The 22,445-nt window shown below is 36.5% G+C and overlaps 1 protein-coding gene across 6 annotated transcripts in view; it reads left to right on the top strand.

Annotated features, from left to right (window-relative positions):
• The window catches only part of CPEB3 (cytoplasmic polyadenylation element binding protein 3), a 184,833-nt gene that overhangs the window by 93,124 nt on the left and 69,264 nt on the right, over positions 1–22,445 (top strand). For 4 of the 6 annotated variants that reach the window (XM_063102419.1, XM_063102422.1, XM_063102418.1 and 1 more), the window contains exons 5-6: positions 12,755–12,922; positions 14,552–14,641. In XM_063102419.1, the coding sequence (XP_062958489.1) occupies positions 12,755–12,922; positions 14,552–14,641 (258 nt within the window). The remainder of the gene's footprint in view (positions 1–12,754; positions 12,923–14,551; positions 14,642–22,445) is intronic. The other 2 variants (XM_063102424.1, XM_063102421.1) reach the window with 1 other exon arrangement.

The following is a 22,445-nucleotide window of genomic DNA, read 5'->3' as shown; positions in this document are numbered from 1 at the left end:
AAATTTTATAGAAACACTTTATATAAAGCAAGAGCTAATTGTATATAAAATTTCTATACATTTTTCAGGTGAATCGATTTATGAATGTGTGTGTGTGTGTGTGTGTGTGTGTGCAGTAAGAAATTCAGAATGACCACTGCATACTACAATTTTAGTTATTTGGAATGAATGTTTTTTTCTTTGATATCTGGTGGCATTATAAAGTAGAAATGAAGATTTATACATCAGAATTAAAAAAAAAAACTCTATATCTAATATAGATAATAGGCTCCAATATAAATCCTTATAAGACTTATGAAACTTAAGCACCCATTGTATCTATTCCAGTGGCTGCCACATCCAGTTGAATTTCTCCTTAAGATTATAATTTGGCTTGTACTTCATAAAGGTTTTTTTTAAAAAATATAATATGTTTATATTCAAGTTGAACAATATCTTCAGATTAATTAATTACTTCCGAGAGTACTTAGAAAAGGTTTATGTGAATATTTTTTTATTTCTAAATTCACCATTTTGATACAAATACCCATGGTTTTCTTCTGTGTTTACATGCAGCCAGGAGCTATGGGCGGAGACGAGGTAAAAAATTTTTAATGAGATCTTTTGCTTGCCAAATTGTGAGTAAATATGAGTGTGTGTGTGTGTGTGTGTGTGTGTGTTTGTGTAAAACAATACTTACTGTATGGTGTGATGTTCTAGCTTAATTATCTTAGCAAAATAATTCTCTTATCATTTTCATTATAATTACTTTTTGTTGTTAGTTGGTAATTTGTTCTTTTAATCCTAATAAAGATATGGGAACTACTATTTTTACCTGGAAGTTTTTGTTGTATGGCTTATCGTGAATGAACATGAGGAAATAAAGACCGTATGTGTTTTTCTGCCCTGTATCCACTGTGTTTTTTTCATGTTACTTAGAAGACATAGGTTAGGTTTTGGAGGGCTGTTCTTTATTTTACTAGGTTGGATGGTGAATTTTTTTCTGTTACATTCAGAGGCAGAGTTACCCTGAAACAAAATGAAGCTTAAGTTTCAGGGGCCATCATTTGCATGGGCCTCTCTCAAAGTTTTTACCTAATTTTTGTGTTCTTTCTCCTAAAGAGGAACCCCAAAATAGGCTTTAATCCCCTTAAAACTTGCATTGTCTCTTTGTCCCACCAAAACAAAGCATTTTCATATCTATAATTTTTTCAAATATTTTATGACGTAGCTAGGAGGAAGCCTAATGTAGTGGAAAGGATATAGGATTTAGGGTAACACACCTAGGTTGTAATCACTGTCTTATCACTTAGATATGGTATCCTCGTCTGCAAATGAGGTAATAAAACCAGTCTTGTACAACTTCAGAGTGTTAGTGAAGTTCTAGCTTTAAAAAAAATGGGACAGGAAAACCTATCCATGTAAATTAAAAGTGTTCCACAAATGTAGGTTACTTTTGTGCTCATTTGCATAAGCTGGAGAGATGAAGTAATTTACTTGCTGTGTGACCTCAAATTAAAGCCAGAATCAAATTCAAAGTCAATTCTTTTGACTCTTTATTTGCTAATATTTGCTGTTCACCAGGCTGTTTCTGACTGTTTAAATGGATCACGAGGAGAAGATAATGGTGTTAAATTGATTCATAGTATTTTATTATTTATTCTACAGTAAATATTTGTTGAATGAATGAATGTTGGCAGAACCTAATACAAGGGTCTTCAAAAAGTTCATGGAAAGATTCCTATTATCTTTTAATTCTATTTTCCCATGAACTTTTTGAAGTACCCTTGTATGTATATATGGTGGAAACATGTAGTCACTTTTGCTTTTCAACATCATTGTGTGGAAAAACATCTGTCTAGTTGGTTATTTTTTTAATCATGGCAATAAATACCATTAAAAACTTTTTTGCCCTTTTTATTTTTAAATTAAAAAAGGTAAAGACTAGAAATAATGTAATTAAAAATTATTTTGCATCATACTTTTTTCGCATTGCTAGAAAAATGATCACTGCTGGAAAAGAATAGGGAATGGACCATTTTACATAGAAAATAGTTACTATCTGGAGAGTAGACAGCAGGGACTGGTCACTCCTCTTCTGATGTACTAATCAGTCATTAGATCTTGTCAAGATCTCCCCTCTAGTTTCTCAGGCCTCACCCTTCTCATTTCTACTGTTTCCATTACTACTGTTCCATTTTTACTGCTTCATCTTTCTAAAATACCACTTTGTTCATGTCACCCTCATTCTCCATTCAGGATTCCCATGATTTGTCCTCTCCCTGTTTTACCAGCCTCATCATCTCCATTTTTCCCACCTCATCTTCCCCTGACCAATCCTTGTACTTTCCCACCCACTGGCCATTGCAAGTGCTAATCACCCTTCTTCTCGTCCACTTATTGAAGGCCTATCCTTATTTCACTAGTTCAGCCTAATTCAAACCTTACCCTTTGCATTTGGAAACCTTGCTCAGTGGCTTTGCAGACAGTGTTTTCCTCTGCTTCTGCTACCTTGCATTCTTTCTGTCTTTTCTGTATGCCCTGATTCTTCAACTGGAGATAAGTTCTCTGAAGACAGTTATCTCTTGTGCCTAACACACAGTTAGCGCTTCTTAAATCCTCATTGATTAGTATTATTTTGAAATAATCCTCTCACATCTATGCAGAGCAGAGTTTGGCAATATATATATTTTAAATCATTTTATTTTTATGAATAATAGAATATTAAATATTAGACAATCACCTATAGTTTCTAAGCTCCTGAAAAAAATTACTCTTTCTTTTTCCATGTTGCCTTCTCCATATCTATTTGTAAGTTTTGACATTGTTTTCTTTCTTTTTTTTTTTTTTTTTTTAAAGACATTTATTTATTTATTTATTTATTATTTTTGTCTTTTTCGTGACCGGTACTCAGCCAGTGAGTGCACCGGTCATTCCTATGTAGGATCCGAACCCGCGGCGGGAGCGTCGCCGGGCTCCCAGCGCAGCACGCTACCGAGTGCGCCACGGACTCGGCCCTTGACATTGTTTTCAAAAACCATGATCTTTGTATCAAGTTCTGTGCTAAATACTGCCTAGAATGACTTAGTTCCTGCTCACTATAAATCTTCAGTTTGATAATTGTAGACAAAGAAGAAAATAATAAAAGAATATGTGTATGAGAGCAAGAGAGAGCATTGAAAGACTGAATGTTGGCTTTCTGTAATGAAAGGACAAGCAGAAAATGTTCCATCCATGCTTTGCTTAGTCTTCCATTTCCAAAGCTGAAAAAGAAGAAAAGTTATCTTCCTTAAATGTAGTGACATAGCCATGTGGGATGGGGCAGGTGTACCTCTAGCACTTTCATTTCCTGAAATATATTCATCTGGGCCAACCTACATAGTATAATTTTGATGAACTGGCAGATTTCCTCATGCTCATTTATTCATGTGACCAGGGATTAAACTAATGCTTGATCCCTTTCCTACAATTAACATTTAGATGTGCCCAAAGAAGCATAAAAAGTAAACTTGCTAGTAGATGTTACTTTACCTATGATTAAGAATAGAACTTTAAGGCTGGCTGGTCAGCTCAGTTGGTTAGAGTATGGTGTTATAACATCAAGGTCAGGGGTTTGGATCCCTGTACCAGACAACCACAAAAAAAATGAAAAGGAAAATAAAAATAAAAAATAAAACTTAGTTATAACTCACATTCTATGTATCATATACTCATGTTGGTAAATTTTTTAGGAATAGAAAGAAAAGGGAATATATGTGGAAGTTCTGAATTCTTTCAGCAAGAATTAGGCCAGTGGAATCTTACATTGGAATCTCTCCTGATCAACCTGGAAAAGCTTCCTGGACTAGGCAGAATACTACTTGGATGGTAGAAGCAGAATGAAGAGACATTCTAATAAGTGATTCAACTTAGAAGAAAGCTTAGAGGAGAGATTGGCGTGACCAGGTGCTTGGAGCATATGTGCCTGATTGTATGCAGTGGAGCCAGCTGAAGAGGAGAAGCTGGCAATGAGAAGCCCTGTGCTGCCTTGATGAATGATTTTTGATACAGAGAGTGAGACTCCTGGACACAAATATGTCATCCTTTAGAAAGAGGGATTTGGGCCGGCCCCGTGGTGCACTCAGGAGAGTGCAGCGCTTGGGAGTGCAGCGCTTGGGAGCGCAGCGAAGCTCCCGCCGCGGGTTCGGATCCCATATAGGACTGGCCAGTGCACTCACTGGCTGAGTGCCGGTCACGAAAAAGACAAAAAAAAAAAAAAAAAAAAGAAAGAGGGTTTTATGGGCTGGCCCCATGGCGCACTCGGGAGAGTGCGGCGCTTGGGTGCGCAGCTGCGCTCCCGCCGCGGGTTCGGATCCTATATAGGGATGGCTGGTGCGCTCACTGGCTGAGCGCGGTGCGGGCGACACCAAGCCAAGGGTTGCGATCCCCTTACCAGTCACGAAAAAAGACAAAAAGAAAAAAAAAGAAAGAAAGAGGGTTTTATGATACAAGTAATGAAAGCAGGAGGTAACTTGGGCATCAGCTGAAGGCTTGGATGGGAGTGTTAGAGGTAGACTCTCTGCAAACCAAGTGCTTCTAGTAATGTTTGAAGCAGTACTCGTAGGGAAGGAGAAGAATTAGGTGTGAAAGAATAAGATCTGAAAATAAACATCAATTACATATACAGTATTTAAATATGCACTTATATTTCCCACTGATAGCTATTTTTATTTTGTTGCAATAGACAAATCTTAGTTCCATTTGTGAAATAATGAAAATAATGCCAGAGAATCTTAATATTTTCTTTTAGAAGTATTCTGCCTTTGAGAAAGTTTAATATATGTTTTATAAAACTGTAACCCCTGTTAGAAACTAGTCTACTGGGTAGTGTCATACAAGATTTTTGTCTACACATTTAATATTTGTTGTTTTTTTCATTTCACATATGAGTTTTTATGGTCTCTGTGAAACTCTTGTCCATAAGTTGGCTGTGCCAGTATTCTCGACGTTTAACAGAATTTCCTAGTTCTAGAGCCACAAGGAAAATATACAAGATCCTTTTAAACAATGTAAATGAGCAAATGCAAAGAATGATTGGAGTTACAGTTGTAGATGTAGTTCTGCATATATTTTGTCCATAAAAGTATATTGACATTAATGGATGACTTAATTTATAACAAAAGTTCTAAAGTACAATAAAACAAACTTGTGTACTGAGTTTTGAGGTTGAGTCTTTCTGTCAAGAGCCTGCTCAAGGGAAGAGAAATCAGCTATTCCACTGAGCCCATGATACAAACATGCCATCCTGCTAATTCAAACCCAGTTATATGAGCTCACTTGTTTAAAGGTATGGGTGGTTCTGGAATAAAACATGGATATGAGCTGAAGAATTTTCTGAATGTTCATGGTTATAATATCTGAAAATGTTACTCATAATAACATTTTGAAATAACAACATAGAAATAGGAAAATTTCAGCACAGAAGGTAGTGAGGGGAATAAGATAGTTTTTCACGTTTGTGGGAAGTTGGTGGCGGGGAGGGTGGGCAGGAATAAAACAAAGAATGAGAGAGAAATTTTGGGTCTTCCACCCAGATTTCATTCATTAAGTTTTTGCATGCCTACACTGTGCTAGACTCCGGACATGGTCTCTGACTTAGCTCAGTGTTTAGTAGGGGAGAGAGTTGATAAATAAATGAAACAAATATTTTTTTCTTAAAAGTTGTGATAAGTACTAGGCAAGAAAGAATGGGGGATTCCTTGTAACGTAGGGAGGTCACCTCTACTTAAACTGAAACTCAAAGGGTGGAGAGACAGCTTAAAAAAAATTTTTTTTTTATTATAAAAATGTTTAAACTTACACAATTAGAGAATAGTTTAGTGAACCCTGATATACCCATCACTCAGCTTCAATGATTATCAACAACTTTTGCCAATCTTGTTTCATATATTCCCTCCCCTTTTCCCCCTGGAATATTTGATAGGAAATCCCAGGTATTATAACACAGCTATCTTAAAAGGGGAAGGTGGAAGGAACTGCATGTGTAAAAGGCATGAGGCCAATTACATTATACATATGCTACAACATAAATAAACCTCGAAAAAATTACGCTAATTGAAAGAATCCAGTCACAAAAGTCATGTAATGTATGATATCATTTACATGAACTGTCCAGAATAGGCAAATATATTAAGACAAAAAGGAGATTAGTGGTTGCCTAAGGCTGAGAGGTTGAAGGAAAATGAAGAGTGACTGCTAATGGGTTAAATGGGTGAATTGCATGATATGTGTGAATTATATTTCAATATAGCATTATATTTTCTAAAAAAGGCTTTAGGAAAGAAAGGGCTTACTTTGAGGGAGTAAATGGATCCTCGAATGGCTGAAGCTTGGTGGGTGAGAGGGAAGGGTATCTTTAGATGAGTTTGGAGGAAGGAAAAGGAATCTGATCTTGTTGGATTTTAGCTCCTGGTAAGGACTTTGAACTTAGTCCAAGTACAAGAGGAAATCTTTGAAGCTTTAAAGAAGGGTCAAGTGATTGGATTTATGTTTTTAAAAGAGAACTCTGGCAGCTGTTTAGAGTGGAGTGAGAAGAAAATTGGTTTGCCCAGTTAGGAGATAATGTCAGTAGTCTGTGCAGGAGATGATGGTGGTTAGGATAGAGTGATGGCAGAGGAGTTGGAGAGAAGTGAACAAATCAAAGATACATTCTGGAGAATAGAATCAATAGTAGAAGGTAACAGATGGCGTCAAATTGTTGAATTAAACTTGGAGAGTAAATAAGAAGGAAGACTCAAAAATGGCGTTTAGATTCTGGCTTGTGCAATTGGGTGAATTGTGATGCTGTATATCGAAATGGGACTGAGAGAGAATAGGTTTAGGGTAGATGTGAAGAGTTCAGTTGTAAACACTTTAAGCTTGTGATGTCTGAGATATACCACATATTAATACAAAGTAACATCTATTTTTATCATGTAATATTTCTGTGTAATAAATGGGATTCTGCTATCCCAGGAGATTTGAAGACCTTTTATCTAGTTCAACTCATTATGCAAATGAGACACAGATAAGTGAAATGTTTTGTCCCAACTCACAGACTCTGGAGCCTCGGCTGGAACCTATCTCAACTTTCAGGGAATTTTTTTCTTGAGGTAGTAGTCATGCCTCATAAATCGTTTTTCTTAAACCTCCAAAGTGGCTGATTTCTGAGCTATTTGCAAGACTAAGATGAAAAAAAAGGTCAGGCTTGGAATGAAAGTACTGGGCCAGAAGTGCCGTGGAGCTGCTGGAGGCTTTGGCAGGAGCTCAGAGGTGAGATCTGAGCAGCTTTGGCAGCATAACATTGCCAATGGGCTTCTGTTTTTCCAGCATTTTCTGCAGGAAAGGGAGCCTCCTAGGGAAGAATTATCTTGGATAAGCCTTTCTTGCTTAACTAATGCTTCGTAGGTCTCCTATTTGACACTTTTCTTACAAGGCTTTTTAAATTTTAAGTCATCTCCACATTCAGAGATTATTTGTCCAATTATCGGACCAAAAACTACATTCTGGATAGTAATTGAAAATAGATATCAGAAAACCAGACTATTGGTGGAAAGCCAAATGGCCAAGTTACTGCAGTTGAGAAGCCTTTCTACTGCTTCTTTTGAAATACAGAATATAAATATTTTATGTGGAAGTATAAGGTTCTAAAGCAGATTTAAATACTATGCACACGAGAGTTTAATTTTTGATAAGTAATGTGGCTTGTTTAAAACATTTTGGTCTTAGGGAATGTTTCACTTAAAAGAAATAATGTCACAGAGATGCTAGTTAGTGAAGTAGGAATTCTCTTGGGGCAGCCTCTTAAAGTTTCAGTTACTAGTAACACATGCCCAGGAACTAAAATTTTAGCGGTCTTCCTTGGGGATGAATTTACACCAACCAAATGAAAGCATGAATACCAGCCTCACTAGGGATTACTGAACAAATCAGAATACCAAAATTTGAGCTTATCATGGAGATGGAGGAATACAGAAATAAATTTTTTCTTTTTAAAAGATGACCGGTAAGGGGATCTTAACCCTTGACTTAGTGTTGTCAGCACCACACTCTCCCAAGTGAGCCACACGCTGGCCCCAGAAATAAAATTTCAATGGCTGATTATTTGTCTAATAGTTCAAGAATCAACCCTTCACAGTAGCAAAGTGCTAAATTCATTAACAGAATAGTCAGTCCTTCAGGAATTTATAATTAGAGCAGAGGGAAATAGATGCTTTTCAGGCTATGGAAACATCAGGTGGATCATTCTGTCCCACAGAGGAGTAATTCTACCTAGTATGATAAAGTCCTCCTATCTTCTGTTGGTCTGTACTGAGTAAATGCTAAAAGTTCTTATTCTACGGTTGTCTTTTACATGCTTCCTGCATACTAACTTTTTGTTCCACAAGCACTTTAGGCAGTCATGTTACAATACAGTTGATTAGATTATAGATTTTTGCCTTCCAGTCAGGGGATATATTACCTTCTTTAACTTGATGGAACTTGGATGTTTCCCAAGTCTCCATATACTTTACAAAAAATGTCTCTTTCTGTGGCTGCTTGCTGCAGACAGATAATCTCCATTTCAGTGGCTCTTAAATTTGAGCATAGGAGTCATGGAGGAAATTTGTGAAAAGTGCATATTTTCAGGTCTGACTTCCATAGATTCCGATTAGTTGATCTGGGGATTGGGCTCAGAGACCTATATTCTTAGTTCTTACCCACAGTTAGAGAAACATCATTTATGTGTTAATTATTAGCAGTTTCATTTCCAAGGGCAACTTCATTGCCAAAGTCTGTAGTACTCTAAATACTAATTATAAGAGGTTTGGTTTTAAAACCTTGGGAAGTTTCTTAACTACTCATAACTAATTTATAAAACTGCCCATATTTTTACAACCCTGGCTTTTATTTTCTTTGCCAAAAAACTCTGGAGAAGTTGGGGCTATGTTGGCCATGCACAAAGAAAGTTCTCTTTGTTCCAGCTTCTCCTTTACTGCTCTGGTTCCAGACTTCCTTATTTCTCATCAGGACAGTCACAGATTTCTTCAGACTCTTATCCCATCCCCCCTCTCCCTGGGTTTAAATTGCTAATGGAGGTAATACAGGCTATTGTAGGATTCTGGGTAGGGGAATAACATGGTCAGAAGTATATTAGAGAAGTCATTCTGACAGGATGGAAGATGGATTAGATGAGGGATCATACTCTCCAAGGAGTGAGTATAATTCAAAAAAAGCTAGTATTAGAATGGAATATTAAATTTTGAAAGTGGGAAAATGTCCTACTGCTTTTGTAATATAGACTATAGAAGATAATGCTTGAACAAATAAAAACAATAGGAAAGGTCTCAATTTTGTAGGACATGGTTGCATCTCTTGCCATTCTCACACCTGTGTGTTGCTTTCTGGCATATATTTGCAGCAGCATTTCTTTGCACATACTCTTCCTTCCCTGGATGCTGCCTCACATTTAACATTTGTTGAATGCCTTTTCTGTGCCCTAATTAGGGCAGGAAGATACAGTGGTGCGTGAGATTAAATTGGTCCCTGTCCTAATGCAGTTTACAATTTAATGGGGCTGGGGAAAGAGATACCCAGTAAAAACCCACACAAATGGCATAATGGTAATTGGGGAAAGTGTTAGAAGGGAGGAGTACAGGGTGCCCTACGTGGATATAAGAGAGGACCTAACCTAATTTAAAGGTTCAGCAGGGTTCCACTTGAGGAAATGACTTTTCAGCTGAGACCTGAAGAATAAATAGGAATTAACTAGGAAGTTGGGGAGTTGAGAAGGGGGTGTTTGTTTTAGGTAGAGGGAACACTTTGTGCTTAGGGTCTGTGGCAAGGAGGAATAATCAGGAAATACATAGGTCTGTGTGATTGGAGGTCAGTGAGCAAGAGGAGAGGCAATAACTATGATATATAGAAGAGGTGTGCAGAGGCCTTGCAGTTCAGTGATGTTTTTGTACTTTACCTAAAAGCCATGAGAAGTCATTGAGGGCATTTAAGGATGGATGTGAGGAGTGTGGTTACATGTTCAGATTTAATGTTTGAAAATGACGAGTTTGGCTGTTTTGTGGAGAAAGCATTGTGGGGTACAAGGTGGAAGTCAGTAGACTAAATAGACTATTGTATGTATTCATCAGACTGTTAGTCCGATGGAGAGATAATAGTGGTCTGGACCCAGGTGTTCGGACTGGAGGTGAAGATAATTGAATGGAGGATTTATTTTGGAGCTTGAATTGGCAGGAATTAGTGAGAGATGGCTTTGACGTGGAATATAAGAGAGAGGGAAATGTCAAGAATTTCTGGATTGAATCGGGTATGGATAATAGTTGTTTTTGTGGAGATTTTATGGAATGCTAGAGAAAAAGCAGGTTTGGAGTGAAAGATCCAGAGCCATTTTGAAAATACTTTCTCTGTGGATTCTTGTTCTTTACCTCGGAAACTCCCACTCCCACAAGATTCTGCTCAAAATCACTCTCCTATGAAATCACTCTAAAGGTCTTCCCACCCCCAACCCTCATCTCCAGGAGGGCAATAAATTGTGCTCTTGTGTCACTTGATAAAGTCTTCTCTTTAATATTTATCTCTCCACTTTGTAATTATTTATGTACTTGCCTGTCTCTTCCATGACACTGTGACTCCTTTGGTGGGGAAGTATCTTGTTTGTCTGGTGTTCCTGGAATATGGATAAATATTCCTCAAGTGTTTTCTATTAACTTTTATATGTTAAAGGATTTCTTTATCTTAAATCTCGGTAATGCTAGACTAAGTTAATGTTTCTTTTCTGCCGAACTTTTCATGGCTTTTCATTTCTAATGTGGATTGGAATCTCTGGGAAGGGCGTGAAGTATGCAGTATTTTCTCAAATTATTTAGTTTCCCTCTCCCCTCCACCAGCTTTTGTTTTCTGAGCATCTCATGTTACTAGGGTTGAAGGTACGAGGTGGGGATAGGAACATTCTATGGGAAATGCTGATTTGGGCATCTGCCTGACACTGAGTAGGCATGTAATTCACTGAGTATGAACTAAAAAAAGCTAACTTGCCAGCTGTGGGAGAACGTCTCTGCGTGTCTTTGAGAAGCTCATTTTGCCTGTAATGGCTGCAGATCTATTTCTTTTATGCACAATAATCAAAACAAACATCAAGGGAATGAGAATTTACTGTCTATTGTTTGTTTCTGCCAGGCTAAAAATGATAGGTGGCATAAGGTGACAAATTTTGTTCTGTTTGTTTGTAGCTAAGCTGGGAAAAGCTGAACAAAAAATTCTGTGGTCCTTTTGTTTAACTCCCAGCATCAAAAAAGTGCCTTTCTTATACCACCTGGGTTGTTCATAAAATAAACAGTTATATTAGTAACTATTTTTTTTTTATAAAGGAAATAAGTATTCAATAAGTTGGCTGCTGTGACACATGACCGAGATTTTAAGGAAATATAGAAAGGATAGACTAAATGGGGAAGACACATTTTTTAAAGAGTATATTAATTTATTTTAGGGGGGAATTTCTCTTTTTTTCCCTTAAAAATTAGAGGGCTCAAGACAGTTCATGTTTAGAGTGGAACCTAGTGGAAAGTTTTATCAGGAATTTACTGACTCAAAGGAAATATGTTTGTTTTTAAACTTAGATTTTGTTTTGTAATGCCAAATGGCATTATTGTGTTATATTTATTAACAGACTCTTACTGCTGATATCTTTCTTATAGTCATGTGGAGTGAGTAGGTACCTTTCCTCTGCAAACTTTATTTGGCTATAGAGTTAACAATGAAAATAATTCTTTTTCGTTCCTTTTCATATGTTTTTTGAGTGATGTAAAATACAGCCTATGGGAGAGGGGAGGGGAGGTAGGGAGAAGTTGGTTAATGGATACAAAATCACATCTAGATAGGAAAAAGAAGTTCCAGTGATCTACAGTAATGCCAAGCATCTATAATTAATAATAATTTATTGTATGTTCTCAAATGGCTAGAGGAGAGGAGCTCAAATGCTCTCATTGCAAAGAAATGATAAATTTTTGCAATGATAAATATGCTAATTACCCTGATTTTATCATCACACACTGTATAAATGTATTGAAATAAAACTCTGTACAACATAAATATGTACAATCAATATGTATCAATTAAAAAAAAGCCTAGATTACAGGGTTAAGATGTTATAACCACATCTACATTTATACTCTTACATCTTAATTTATGTGTTTTCATTTACTTGCCTCACCCTTTATTATTGCAGATGTTTATTTCCAAATTGGAGTAGCTTGGGATGACAGGGAAAACTTGATGATCTTTAGTTCTGCTTTCGGAAGAGAAGTTAGCCTCTGTCATCAGCTGCCAGTCTTTAGAACTGAACCTCTGAGGTCACCATAAAGAGCAGATAAAAACCTGTAAATGGAGATTACTTTTTCCATTTATTTTAAGAAATGACTGAAGAAAGGAAAAAAAACTGTTGAATATACTCTTATCAGCCATGATAGGGACTGTATGGATAAAAATGTAAAATTTTTTTTGCAAGGAAAATAGCTCAGCTACATTTTTGATGCTTCTTCCCTCAGATATCCGTCCAGTCATCTCAGTGTTGTCCATTCCTTTTCACAAAGATGATGGTATAAATTTGTCTAGAACTGTTAATCTTCAATTGCTTATTCTACTATAAAAGCCACTGCTCAGGACACATTTTTTTTTTTATGTTTCACTCTGCACTTTGGGCTTCTAATAAAGCATTTATTGTCCAGGAAAATCATGATAATTATAGAAACTCCCACATTTGTTTCAGGTCGGTCTTCTCTCTTTCCCTTTGAAGATGCCTTCCTGGACGACAGCCACGGTGATCAGGCCTTGTCATCTGGCTTAAGTTCTCCCACACGCTGTCAAAACGGGGAACGAGTGGAACGCTACTCTAGAAAGGTGTTTGTTGGAGGCCTTCCTCCTGATATTGATGAAGGTACTATGCATTAATTAATGACTTTACAAAGGCTAGGTTTGTTCTTTGTGTGGTCTGACCTTGCCTCTCCTCTTAAGTCAGCTTTAGGACATTTATATCTTAGAGTGTAGGAGGTGATGATATTTGATCGATGAGGAAGTAGTGGATACACTTCAGGTCTGTTATTCATTTGTGGCAATGTAGCATTCTTCCAACATCTTTCTGTTTCCTAATTATTAATTTGGGGTAAATTTTAAAATAATAATGAGAGCTAATACTTATGAAACTCTTACTGTAAGTTCATTATTATGCTAAGCACTTCACATTACATTATCTCATTTAATCCTCATAGCTATTTTATAAGGTATATCCTGCCATTTCCATTTTATAGGTGAGGAAACAGGATCAGAGAGAAATAATTCGTCCAGACTTATATAGCTAATTGGCTCAGTTAGAACTCAAAGTCAGTCTGATTCCAGAGCTTTTGCTCATGTTCATCACACCATACCATCTCATGTTTAAATATAAATACCTGTTAACGAAAAGTATAATCCCCCTCTTTAAAAGAATGAAGATGAGTTAGAATTTTTCTTTAATAATATTTTGGACATACTACCAGTCCAAAAGTGAGCGCTGATGCCTAAAGCCAGTGGAAGTATTCATTTTAACACATAGTAGGTTGTGAATAAATATTTGTTGAGCAGATGAACGAAATGAAATTATGACAAAGTTTACTTAAGGGAAAAAACATCAACTCTAATTCCAATAGGCTTTGGATCTGCTATAAAAATATTATTAAAACAGACTTGTTTTGCCAGCGTTATTCTAGTTATGACACTTCTCTAATTTATCATGATCTTTTTTTTCATGATGAGAGAAGAACTCTAAAAATAGTTTTTTTAGACTTACTACATTAAAGTTGTATATAGTTGGAGACTCATTTTCCTCCAAACTGTTCTTGTGTTTTGTCAATCTCATCTATTGATTAGATTTTCTTTAAGACAAATTTTTTTTGGCTGAGAGAGTGGCAACCTAAACCTGAGTGGGAACCAGGCTATGTTCTGCTTTGAATCAAAAGTCAGAAGAAGATAAGTTTATTGAGCTATTATTTTTGATACATTTTCTTTATAAGGTATGTGGTATATAGGTATGAGAGAACAAGACCATTGGCTTTTAACATTTTCTCAACACTGAATAGAATTACCTACTTATTGCCCCTACTCCTCATCAAATAATCATATCTATTTCTAAAAGTCTTAGAGATTCCATACAAATAAAACTATATTTTAAATATTTTCTGTACCTTTACCTTTTTTCTGAAAACAGAAAACATTTCTATTTCTAGAATTTCCTTTTTACTTGAAATAGAGATCACCTTAGCTAATATCAGATTTTTTTCCCAAATTTTTTATGTCAAGTTTATTGGCAGTAAAAGGAAATGAATTATAGTTAGAAACACACTTTGCATGGTTAAAAGTGAATAACCAAATGTACACCCAGCAATGGTATTTCACTTAGTAGGTTTGACTTCTGTAAAAATGCTTTAGAAAATAGCTCTCGAAACATTTTTTTAATAAAAAGACTTGTTTTATTGTATTCTGATTGCAATATTTTTTTCTCTTTTGCTAAGATTCCTTCTTTGTTTTGTAGATGAGATCACTGCCAGCTTTCGCAGGTTTGGACCCCTCGTGGTAGACTGGCCTCACAAAGCTGAAAGCAAGTCATATTTTCCTCCTAAAGGTAACGCCCTTAAAATATTTGCATTGCTTGTCTGTTGGAGAAGTAGCATGACAGTTCAATAAAAGGCAGCCTTATAACTCTTAATATAGCTGTTGACTTTTTTTTCCCAATTAGGAAAACATTTTAACATTGATCATCCTTTTGTGTGTTATGTTTCCACTTGGAGACTCTTGCCCTGGAACACACTGGTAATTCATGACACCTGTTTTGTTGACAGTGAGGTCCTGCAAGGCTGTTGTGGGTGAGCTTTCTGCTAACTTTTCATTATTTTGAGAGAAAAGATCTCGGGTTTTGAGGAATGTCAGCAGTGGTAAAGGAAAACATTATTTAGGGTCAAATTTGTTTTTTATTTCATAGCCCTGTGGATTCATAGATCTTATAGAACCCCAAAATTGGAAAACCTAATGGCTGAAGCATGACATTGTATGAAATTACTTTTATCCACATCCATACCTCAAGTGACTTAGCTCGCTTGGGTTGGGAGTGGAGGGCAAACTAGCAAAAGACTCTTCACATGATCTAGCTTCCCTTATTTGAGAGGCTCTTTTGATAATCTATGAGGACATGAAAATATATTACTTTGTTCACAGTTTGTCATTTCTGTAGAATCTAGGGAACTTTTCGTTTTAAGCTGGGGAACACAGGTGGCTTCCTTTTATGTCTGGTTTATTAGGTTTCTTTGTCACTTGTACTTCTCACTCTCTTTATAACCTGTGAAAGTAAGTTACTAAATAGAGGACTGTTTGTTGCTTTTAGCATCATTCTGTTAATTCTCTCCAGAAAATTTTTATAGTAAAAAATTGCTTACATTAATCAGAAAAGATAAAAATTAGGGCCAGCCCATGGCTCACTTGGGAGAGCGTGGTGCTGACAACACCAAGTCAAGGGTTAAGATCCCCTTACCGGTCATCTTTTTGTAAAAAAAAAAAAAAAAGAAAAGAAAAAAAAAAGATAAAAATTATTATGCTGATTATTTTAGTAAAAGAATGTGTCTACAGTTCTGTGTTGCATGTAAAGATACATGTATAAAAGATGTTTCTAATGATGCTAATTATTCAGTGCATCAGGGTAGTGGGGTTTTTTGTTTGTTTGTTCATTTTTTAGTCAATGTGTTTACCACACTGTGGTGCATGTAATACACTCTGTAAAATGACGTGTATAGAAGATGTTTCTAAGAGTGATAATTACCAAAAATATCATCATGCTGAGAAGATTATAAAAAAGTGATTCTGGGATAAAAGGTGTCAAATCATTATAAAAAATGAAAATGAAGATAAGCATATACATGGTCATGCTTCTACTAGAGATAATCACTATATACATTTTGCTAAATATCCTTCTGGTATCTCTTTATGAATATGTACATTTATATAAAACTTCACATTTTATGTACATTTGGGTCACAAATGGATCACACTGTACATGCTGTTTTATAATCTGCATTTCCTCCCTGACAATGTTAACATCTTTCTGTAACAAACCTACATTATCCTTAATGAAGTTAGTTTATTTAATTGAGTCTATTGATGCTATTTTTAAGTTGCTTCTAGTTGTTTTCTCTCATAAATCATGCTTCTGTGAATATCCTTCATCTTTTTGCCCTTTTGTAATACCTCTAAGAGTGTATTTCTAGAAGTGAGATTACATGTTTATACAGAATGCCAAGCTGCCCCTAAGAAGGTTCATACATAATTATGTTCCCACCGATAGTACCCAATTTGCACAACTCAGTTTTGTTGAGGGTTTGGGGAAATGGCTGTTTTTCAGTCTTTGCTAATCTAATGGTTAAAACAACACCTTTGAAAAAAAATTTTTTTTGCATTTCTTTTTCTCTTTACTGTCCATTTGATTCTCTCTCTTTTTTATTTGATTTTTTTAATCTTGCTAACTGTATACTTTGTTCATTTTTATTTTGGGGTATGTGTCTTTTTATAAAGGCTACTTTTTATATTAAGGTTTCTTAAAACACTTTGACCTATGTTTCAAATATTTCCCCCCATGTGTCATTTACTTTTCAGCCCTGTTTAATGTTTTTTTGTAGTACTAACATTATAAATTTTTATGTGAATAAATTTACCAGTCATTTTCTTTATGGTTTCTGAATTTTTGTGACATGTTTTAAAAGGTTTTTCCCACTGCAGGACAATAGGAAAATGATAACTGTGGTTTTTTTTAATGCTTTTATTATTTTACTTTTTATATTGACATGTTGTTTCAGTCTGGAGTTTATATTGGAGTAAGGCACAAGAAAGAATCCAGCTTAATTTTCTCCAGGTAGCTTGCTAATTGTCCCATGTACCGTTTATAGACTACTCCATTTTTTCCTCATTGATTTGAATCATTATAATTAAATATTGGTTGGAAGATCTTCTCTATCTCTCAATGGAATGCACAGGTTTTTCTGGAAGTGCTTGGTCCAATATGATAGACAGTAGCCACATGTAGCTAATGAGCACTTGAAATGTGACTAGTTCAAATTGAGATGTGGTGTAAGTATAAAATAAACACTACATTTCAAAGACTTAGTTTTTTAAAAATGTGGAAGATCTCAAGAATTTTGTTCACATGTTAAAATGACTTTTTAGATATATTGGATTAAATAAAATATTAAATTTAGCTTCACTTGTTTCTTTTTACCTTTTTAAATATAGATACTAGAAAAATTTTAATTACCTGTCTTACTCATATTTCTGTTAGACAGTGCTCCTCTAGAACAAGGGTCAGCAAACTACCTGTTTTTGTATGGCATGTGAGCTAAGGATTGTTTTTACATTTTTAAGGAATTATATGTGGCCCATGAATCCCTTTACAGAAAAAGTTTGTTGGCTCTTTCTCTAAAATAACCTGGGGAATTGCTCACTTAGCTTCTGAGACATCTAGTGAAAAGGGAGGCAGTTTATTTCAGAGAAACTCTATAAATTTGCAGATGTAGTTAGTTATTAAATTTATTTTTTCTGTTGTGTCAGATGCTTCTCTGCAGTTTTTACCCATTTAGTCAATGGAGTACTATGAAGTAAAACAGAATAAGTTATCGTTGTGACAGTCTATCTCTTGGTAATTAAAGGACTATCAGTTTCTCTTTCCAAGCTAATTGTTTTCACTTTTCTCAGTCATATCTTATATTTAGTAGTTTCTGGATCACCATTCTTCTTGTCTGCCTTCTCTATATATATGTCACATTTACAACATACTGCTTAATTGGTTACTGAGAATTGGAGAGAGTGTTAGGGTTGGTAGGAGCAGTAAAGATTTTAGCATCTCTACAGCCTCCATGGGTTTTGGTACCATTACTGTATAACAGCATGATAATATAGAACTATAGAACATTAGTGTTGGTGCCCTCATTTTATAGCTGAGGTAAATTGTTGAGATGGACCAGTGAGAGCCCGGACAAGAAGAGAATCTGATCTGATTCTGATCCTCAGGCTTGCTTCCTCAGAGAGCAGATTGCCTTTCTGGTGATTGAGGTCAGGAAGGAGAAACAATTATTAGACTACTGGCTCCTGTTGTGTTTTGCTTTCAGCTGAAGTCTGAAGGTTGACCTATTTTGAGAGAGCCTAAAGATATTTGGTGTTATTCCAAGATTGAAGTAACTTTGAGAATCTGTGCCCATTGCATATAATGTTGGGAACATCTAAGTTGTTCATCTCTAACTGTTTGGTGCCTTCTTAATAATGTTCTCTCTTGCTGTTTGTACTTTTCCTTAAGTCACCTCAGGTTGGCTATTAACAGTTTATTTAGCTGTGCATGTCAGGCTTATGTATAAGTAGAGAGGAAAACATGAACCATTCCCTACTGAGCCCATCAGCCTTTCTTTCAGAAAGTGTATGCCACAGAATCATCCATTTACCCAGCAGCTTTACCTGTGCAGATTTGAAGTAGGGTTTGTAAAACCATGACCATTTTCAGTAGACTGTGGAGAGCTTAAAATTCACATAGAGAAACAGTGGCCAGGGACATCAGCTGTCCCCTTAAAAGTTATTGGGCCTGCAGAGGGGGAGGTGATGCAGACTGGGGCTCTCTCCAGCACAAAGGCCACTGAGACATTTAATCAGTCATCTGGGGATATGCACAGCCCTCTGTATCACTTTGACTTTGGATCCCAAAGCAAGTAAATGCTTGGTGCTCTCTAGAGCACCACTGAGAACATGAAAAACATAGGAAGGAATGGAAGTCAGGTTTATCTTCATGATTTGGTCCCAGACCTCTCAAACTTATAGCCCTGTGGGGGAGATAATAAACTAATCAAATAGTCACAAAAGTAAACATGATTACAAACTGTGATTAAGTTCCCTGAAGGAAAAATAAAGCATGCAGTAGAGACTCTAAAAGGGGGGCATCAGTTTAGATTGGGAGTATAGAGAAAGCTTCTCTGAGAAAATGGCATTTAAGCAGATCCAAAAATTGAGGGGTTAGCTAGAAAGTGTAGGGAAGCAAGTTCCAAGCAGAGAAATATCATATGGGAAGGACTGAGTATGAAAAGGGCTTTAGTGCTTTACAAGAAATGAAGGAAGTGTGGCTAGAATGTTGTGAGGTAGCAGAAAGTGATGCAAAAGAAAGGGCCTTGGTGAAGTAGGATTTTTTCCCCTTTTTCCCATAAATTGACTTAGTCCCCCAGAGAGAATGGACAAGAAGGCACTTGTGGGGTGTTTGTCTTTGGGGTGAAGAGAGAATGGAGTCAAGTAGAAATATCAGTTTAAAATACTTTAAAATAATTATTGATAAAATTGAAGCGAAGTCTTGCTTTGTGTTTTCTTTATTTAATTCTTCATGATGAGAAGAAATCCACCTCTAGTCAAAATATTGAGGAAAAGTTTCTTGAGATTGCACTCACATGTTTTGGGGTTTTTTTTTTCGTTTGTTTTGGCAGCTGGCTGGTACAGGATTGAACCCTGGACCTTGGTGTTATAAGCACCATGCTCCAACAAACTGAGCTAACTGAACAGCTTACATTCACATGGATTTTAGTTCTGCAACAGTGGACTTGAAATTATGAGTCCTGGAAAGAGAAGTTCTCACTGATGTTAGGGTATGAACTAAACCCTCACAGTACTGTGATTCATACAGAATACTAATCAATGTCATTATATTTATAATAGCTTGGGTACAGGTAGTTTGAAGATAATTATTGAAAAGGAATGGTGAGAAAACAGAATAAATGCAAACAGAGGGTGTAGGTCCTGGTGCAGATGATCATATAGCATTGGGGAATATCAATCTATCAAATATTTGCTGTGCATAAGTCTGTGGATGAGCCTATGTTTGGCCTTGTGGAAGATCTAGAGAAGACACCATTTTGTTTTTGAGAAGGGGGCAGTTTCCCAGAGGAGAAATGAAAATACAAATGTGAAACATTAAGTAATGGCAAAGAGCATGGATTCTGGAGCCAGCCAGACTTGCTGGGCTCCCCCACTTATTAGTTTTATGGCCTTAGGTAGGTCGTTTAACCTTTCTGTGCCTTAGTTTTATCACCTGCAAAAGAGAGATAAAAACAGTACCTACTTCATAAGGTTGTGATGAGGATTAAAATGCATAAATTCATGTGGAGTGCTTAAAATAGTCCCTCCATATGGTAAATATTGGAGTGAATAATATGAGTGATATTATTTTTATTAAAATACAGATCAAGGGCTGGTCCCGTGGCTCACTCGGGAGAGTGCCAGCGCCGAGGCCGAGGGTTCAGATCCTATATAGGGATGGCAGGTGCACTCACTGGCTGAGCGTGGTGCAGACAACACCATGCCGAGAGTTGCAATCCCCTTACCGGTCAAAAAAATATATAAATAAAATAAAATACGGATCAACTTATGGTCAATGGCAAGTGAACAAAAAATATTCTTGGCATCCAGAGGAGGAACAGGTTACTATGAGCTGTGTTAAATCTTGATCTTAAAAGTTAGGTAGGAAAAGAATAGGCAGAAAATGCAGGGAGGTAGAATTATACTAATTAGGATGGGTAACAGTTAGTGAGGGCTTGTGAGCCAGGCAGTGGGTTGTGATTTTCTATGCTTAATCTCATTTAATCTTCCCGATTCTATTATTTCCATTTTATTTATTTGTTTTTATTCTTTTCTTTTTTTGGCAGCTGGCTGGTATGGGGATCCAAACCTTGACCTTGGTGCTGTAACATTGCACTCTAACCAACTGAGCTAACTGGCCAGCCATTGTTCCCATTTTATAGAGGAAGAAATAGGGTTAGAAGAAGGTTGTTTGTCTACGATCATGTGTCAAATGATAGGACTGGGATTTGAGCCTAAACAGGTTGACCTCAGAGCCACGGTTCTTAAATATTGCATGATACTGTTCTCATTCAGGAATAAGGATAGTCTAGAAGTAGGCATGTTCAAAGCAGACTTTAATTAAGCCTGGTTTATGTGGAAGCCTCACTGCTCAGGCTAAAACTTGCTTTGAGTAACCAGTGGTCAAGAGTACAGACTAGAGTAAGCTGCCTGGGTTGGATTCCTGTTCTACTACTTGCCATCTCTGTATCCTTGGGCTGGTTATTAATCTTCCTAAACCTCTATTTTTTAAATCTACAAAATAGGGATAATAATAGTGTGTACTTGTGGTTTATTAGAATGATTAAATAAGAAATTGCATGTAGAATACTTTGCATAGTGCCCAGATATCATTGAAGGCTTTTTTTTTTTTTTTTTTTTTTAGCAAAGGAAAGGCTGGATTTTTCTGTTTGGTTTTTTTTTTTGCCAGGGTCAGAAAAATTGCTTAGGAGATTTCCATAATCAAACTCATAAGAAGTAATAAGGACCACAAAGACCTAGGATACTAGCAGTGAGATATTTCTAGAATGGGGGGAACAAGGGACCAGTGGTTCTTAGTGATGGAGAGACCATGTTGCTGGTAGATTTGATAACAGGGTTGCACTAAAATCCCTTCTACTGAATGCTAGAATCATGGCACTGTTGAAAGTAGGAGAGTCATGGGGGGAAAAGGAGAAATTGGTAAAGGGACACAAAAACCAACTACATTGTACATTGATAAATTAAAATAAAAAAAGAAAGTCAGAGAATCAATAGAGGGAAAACCAGCTTGATGTGATGATTTGATGTAGAGCTTGGTATATCCTCACATCTGATCTGAGAAGAAATTCCTAACGGGCAGTTGGAAATTATGGTCAAGGAGTTTGGGAGCAGAGATTGGGGCTGGAGGTATGCTTCTCTTGAGAGTCATCTTTATAGAGAGAATGGAGAAGAAAATGAAAAACAGATAAGTAAATTTTGTTAATAAGTAGGAGGAAGAAGACATTGGCAGTGGAGATTTGGGTGAGTGAAGGACTGGAAGTGTGTTCATAGTTATAGAAACAAAGGAAAGAAGGTTTAAGAACTAAAAGTCACCACCAATAGATATTGCAGGGTTACTGAGAAGACCTTAATGGAATAGAGATCAGTATGGCCCTCTTGTCAGATACCCGATCCCAGTAATTTCTGTTGTTATCCTAATTCTGGGCCTTAGTATTGTAATGAAGTAGTAGAATCAGAACAAAGCAATCTGGTTTTCATTGAACAAGTGTTATTTTGTAAGCAATAAGAACAATCCTGCCTTCCCAGTAAAATCAATCATCATCATTTTTCTGTTTCCTTCCAATCTTTTTTTTAGAAGAAGCCAGGGCCCATACTGGTGTGAATCTTGTGCTTGAAGTGTTTAAATCTTTCCTTCTTGGGCCTGCCCGTGGCTCACTCGGGAGAGTGTGGTGCTGATAACACCAAGGCTGCGGGATCGGATCCCATATAGGGATGGCCGGTTAGCTCACTTGGGAGAGCGTGGTGCTGACAACACCAAGTCAAGG

Source organism: Cynocephalus volans, chromosome 7 (assembly GCF_027409185.1).
Source record: "Cynocephalus volans isolate mCynVol1 chromosome 7, mCynVol1.pri, whole genome shotgun sequence".
Lineage (NCBI taxonomy): Eukaryota > Metazoa > Chordata > Mammalia > Dermoptera > Cynocephalidae > Cynocephalus > Cynocephalus volans.
Note: the sequence above shows the minus strand (reverse complement) of the source record. Positions and strands in the feature narration are given on the sequence as shown.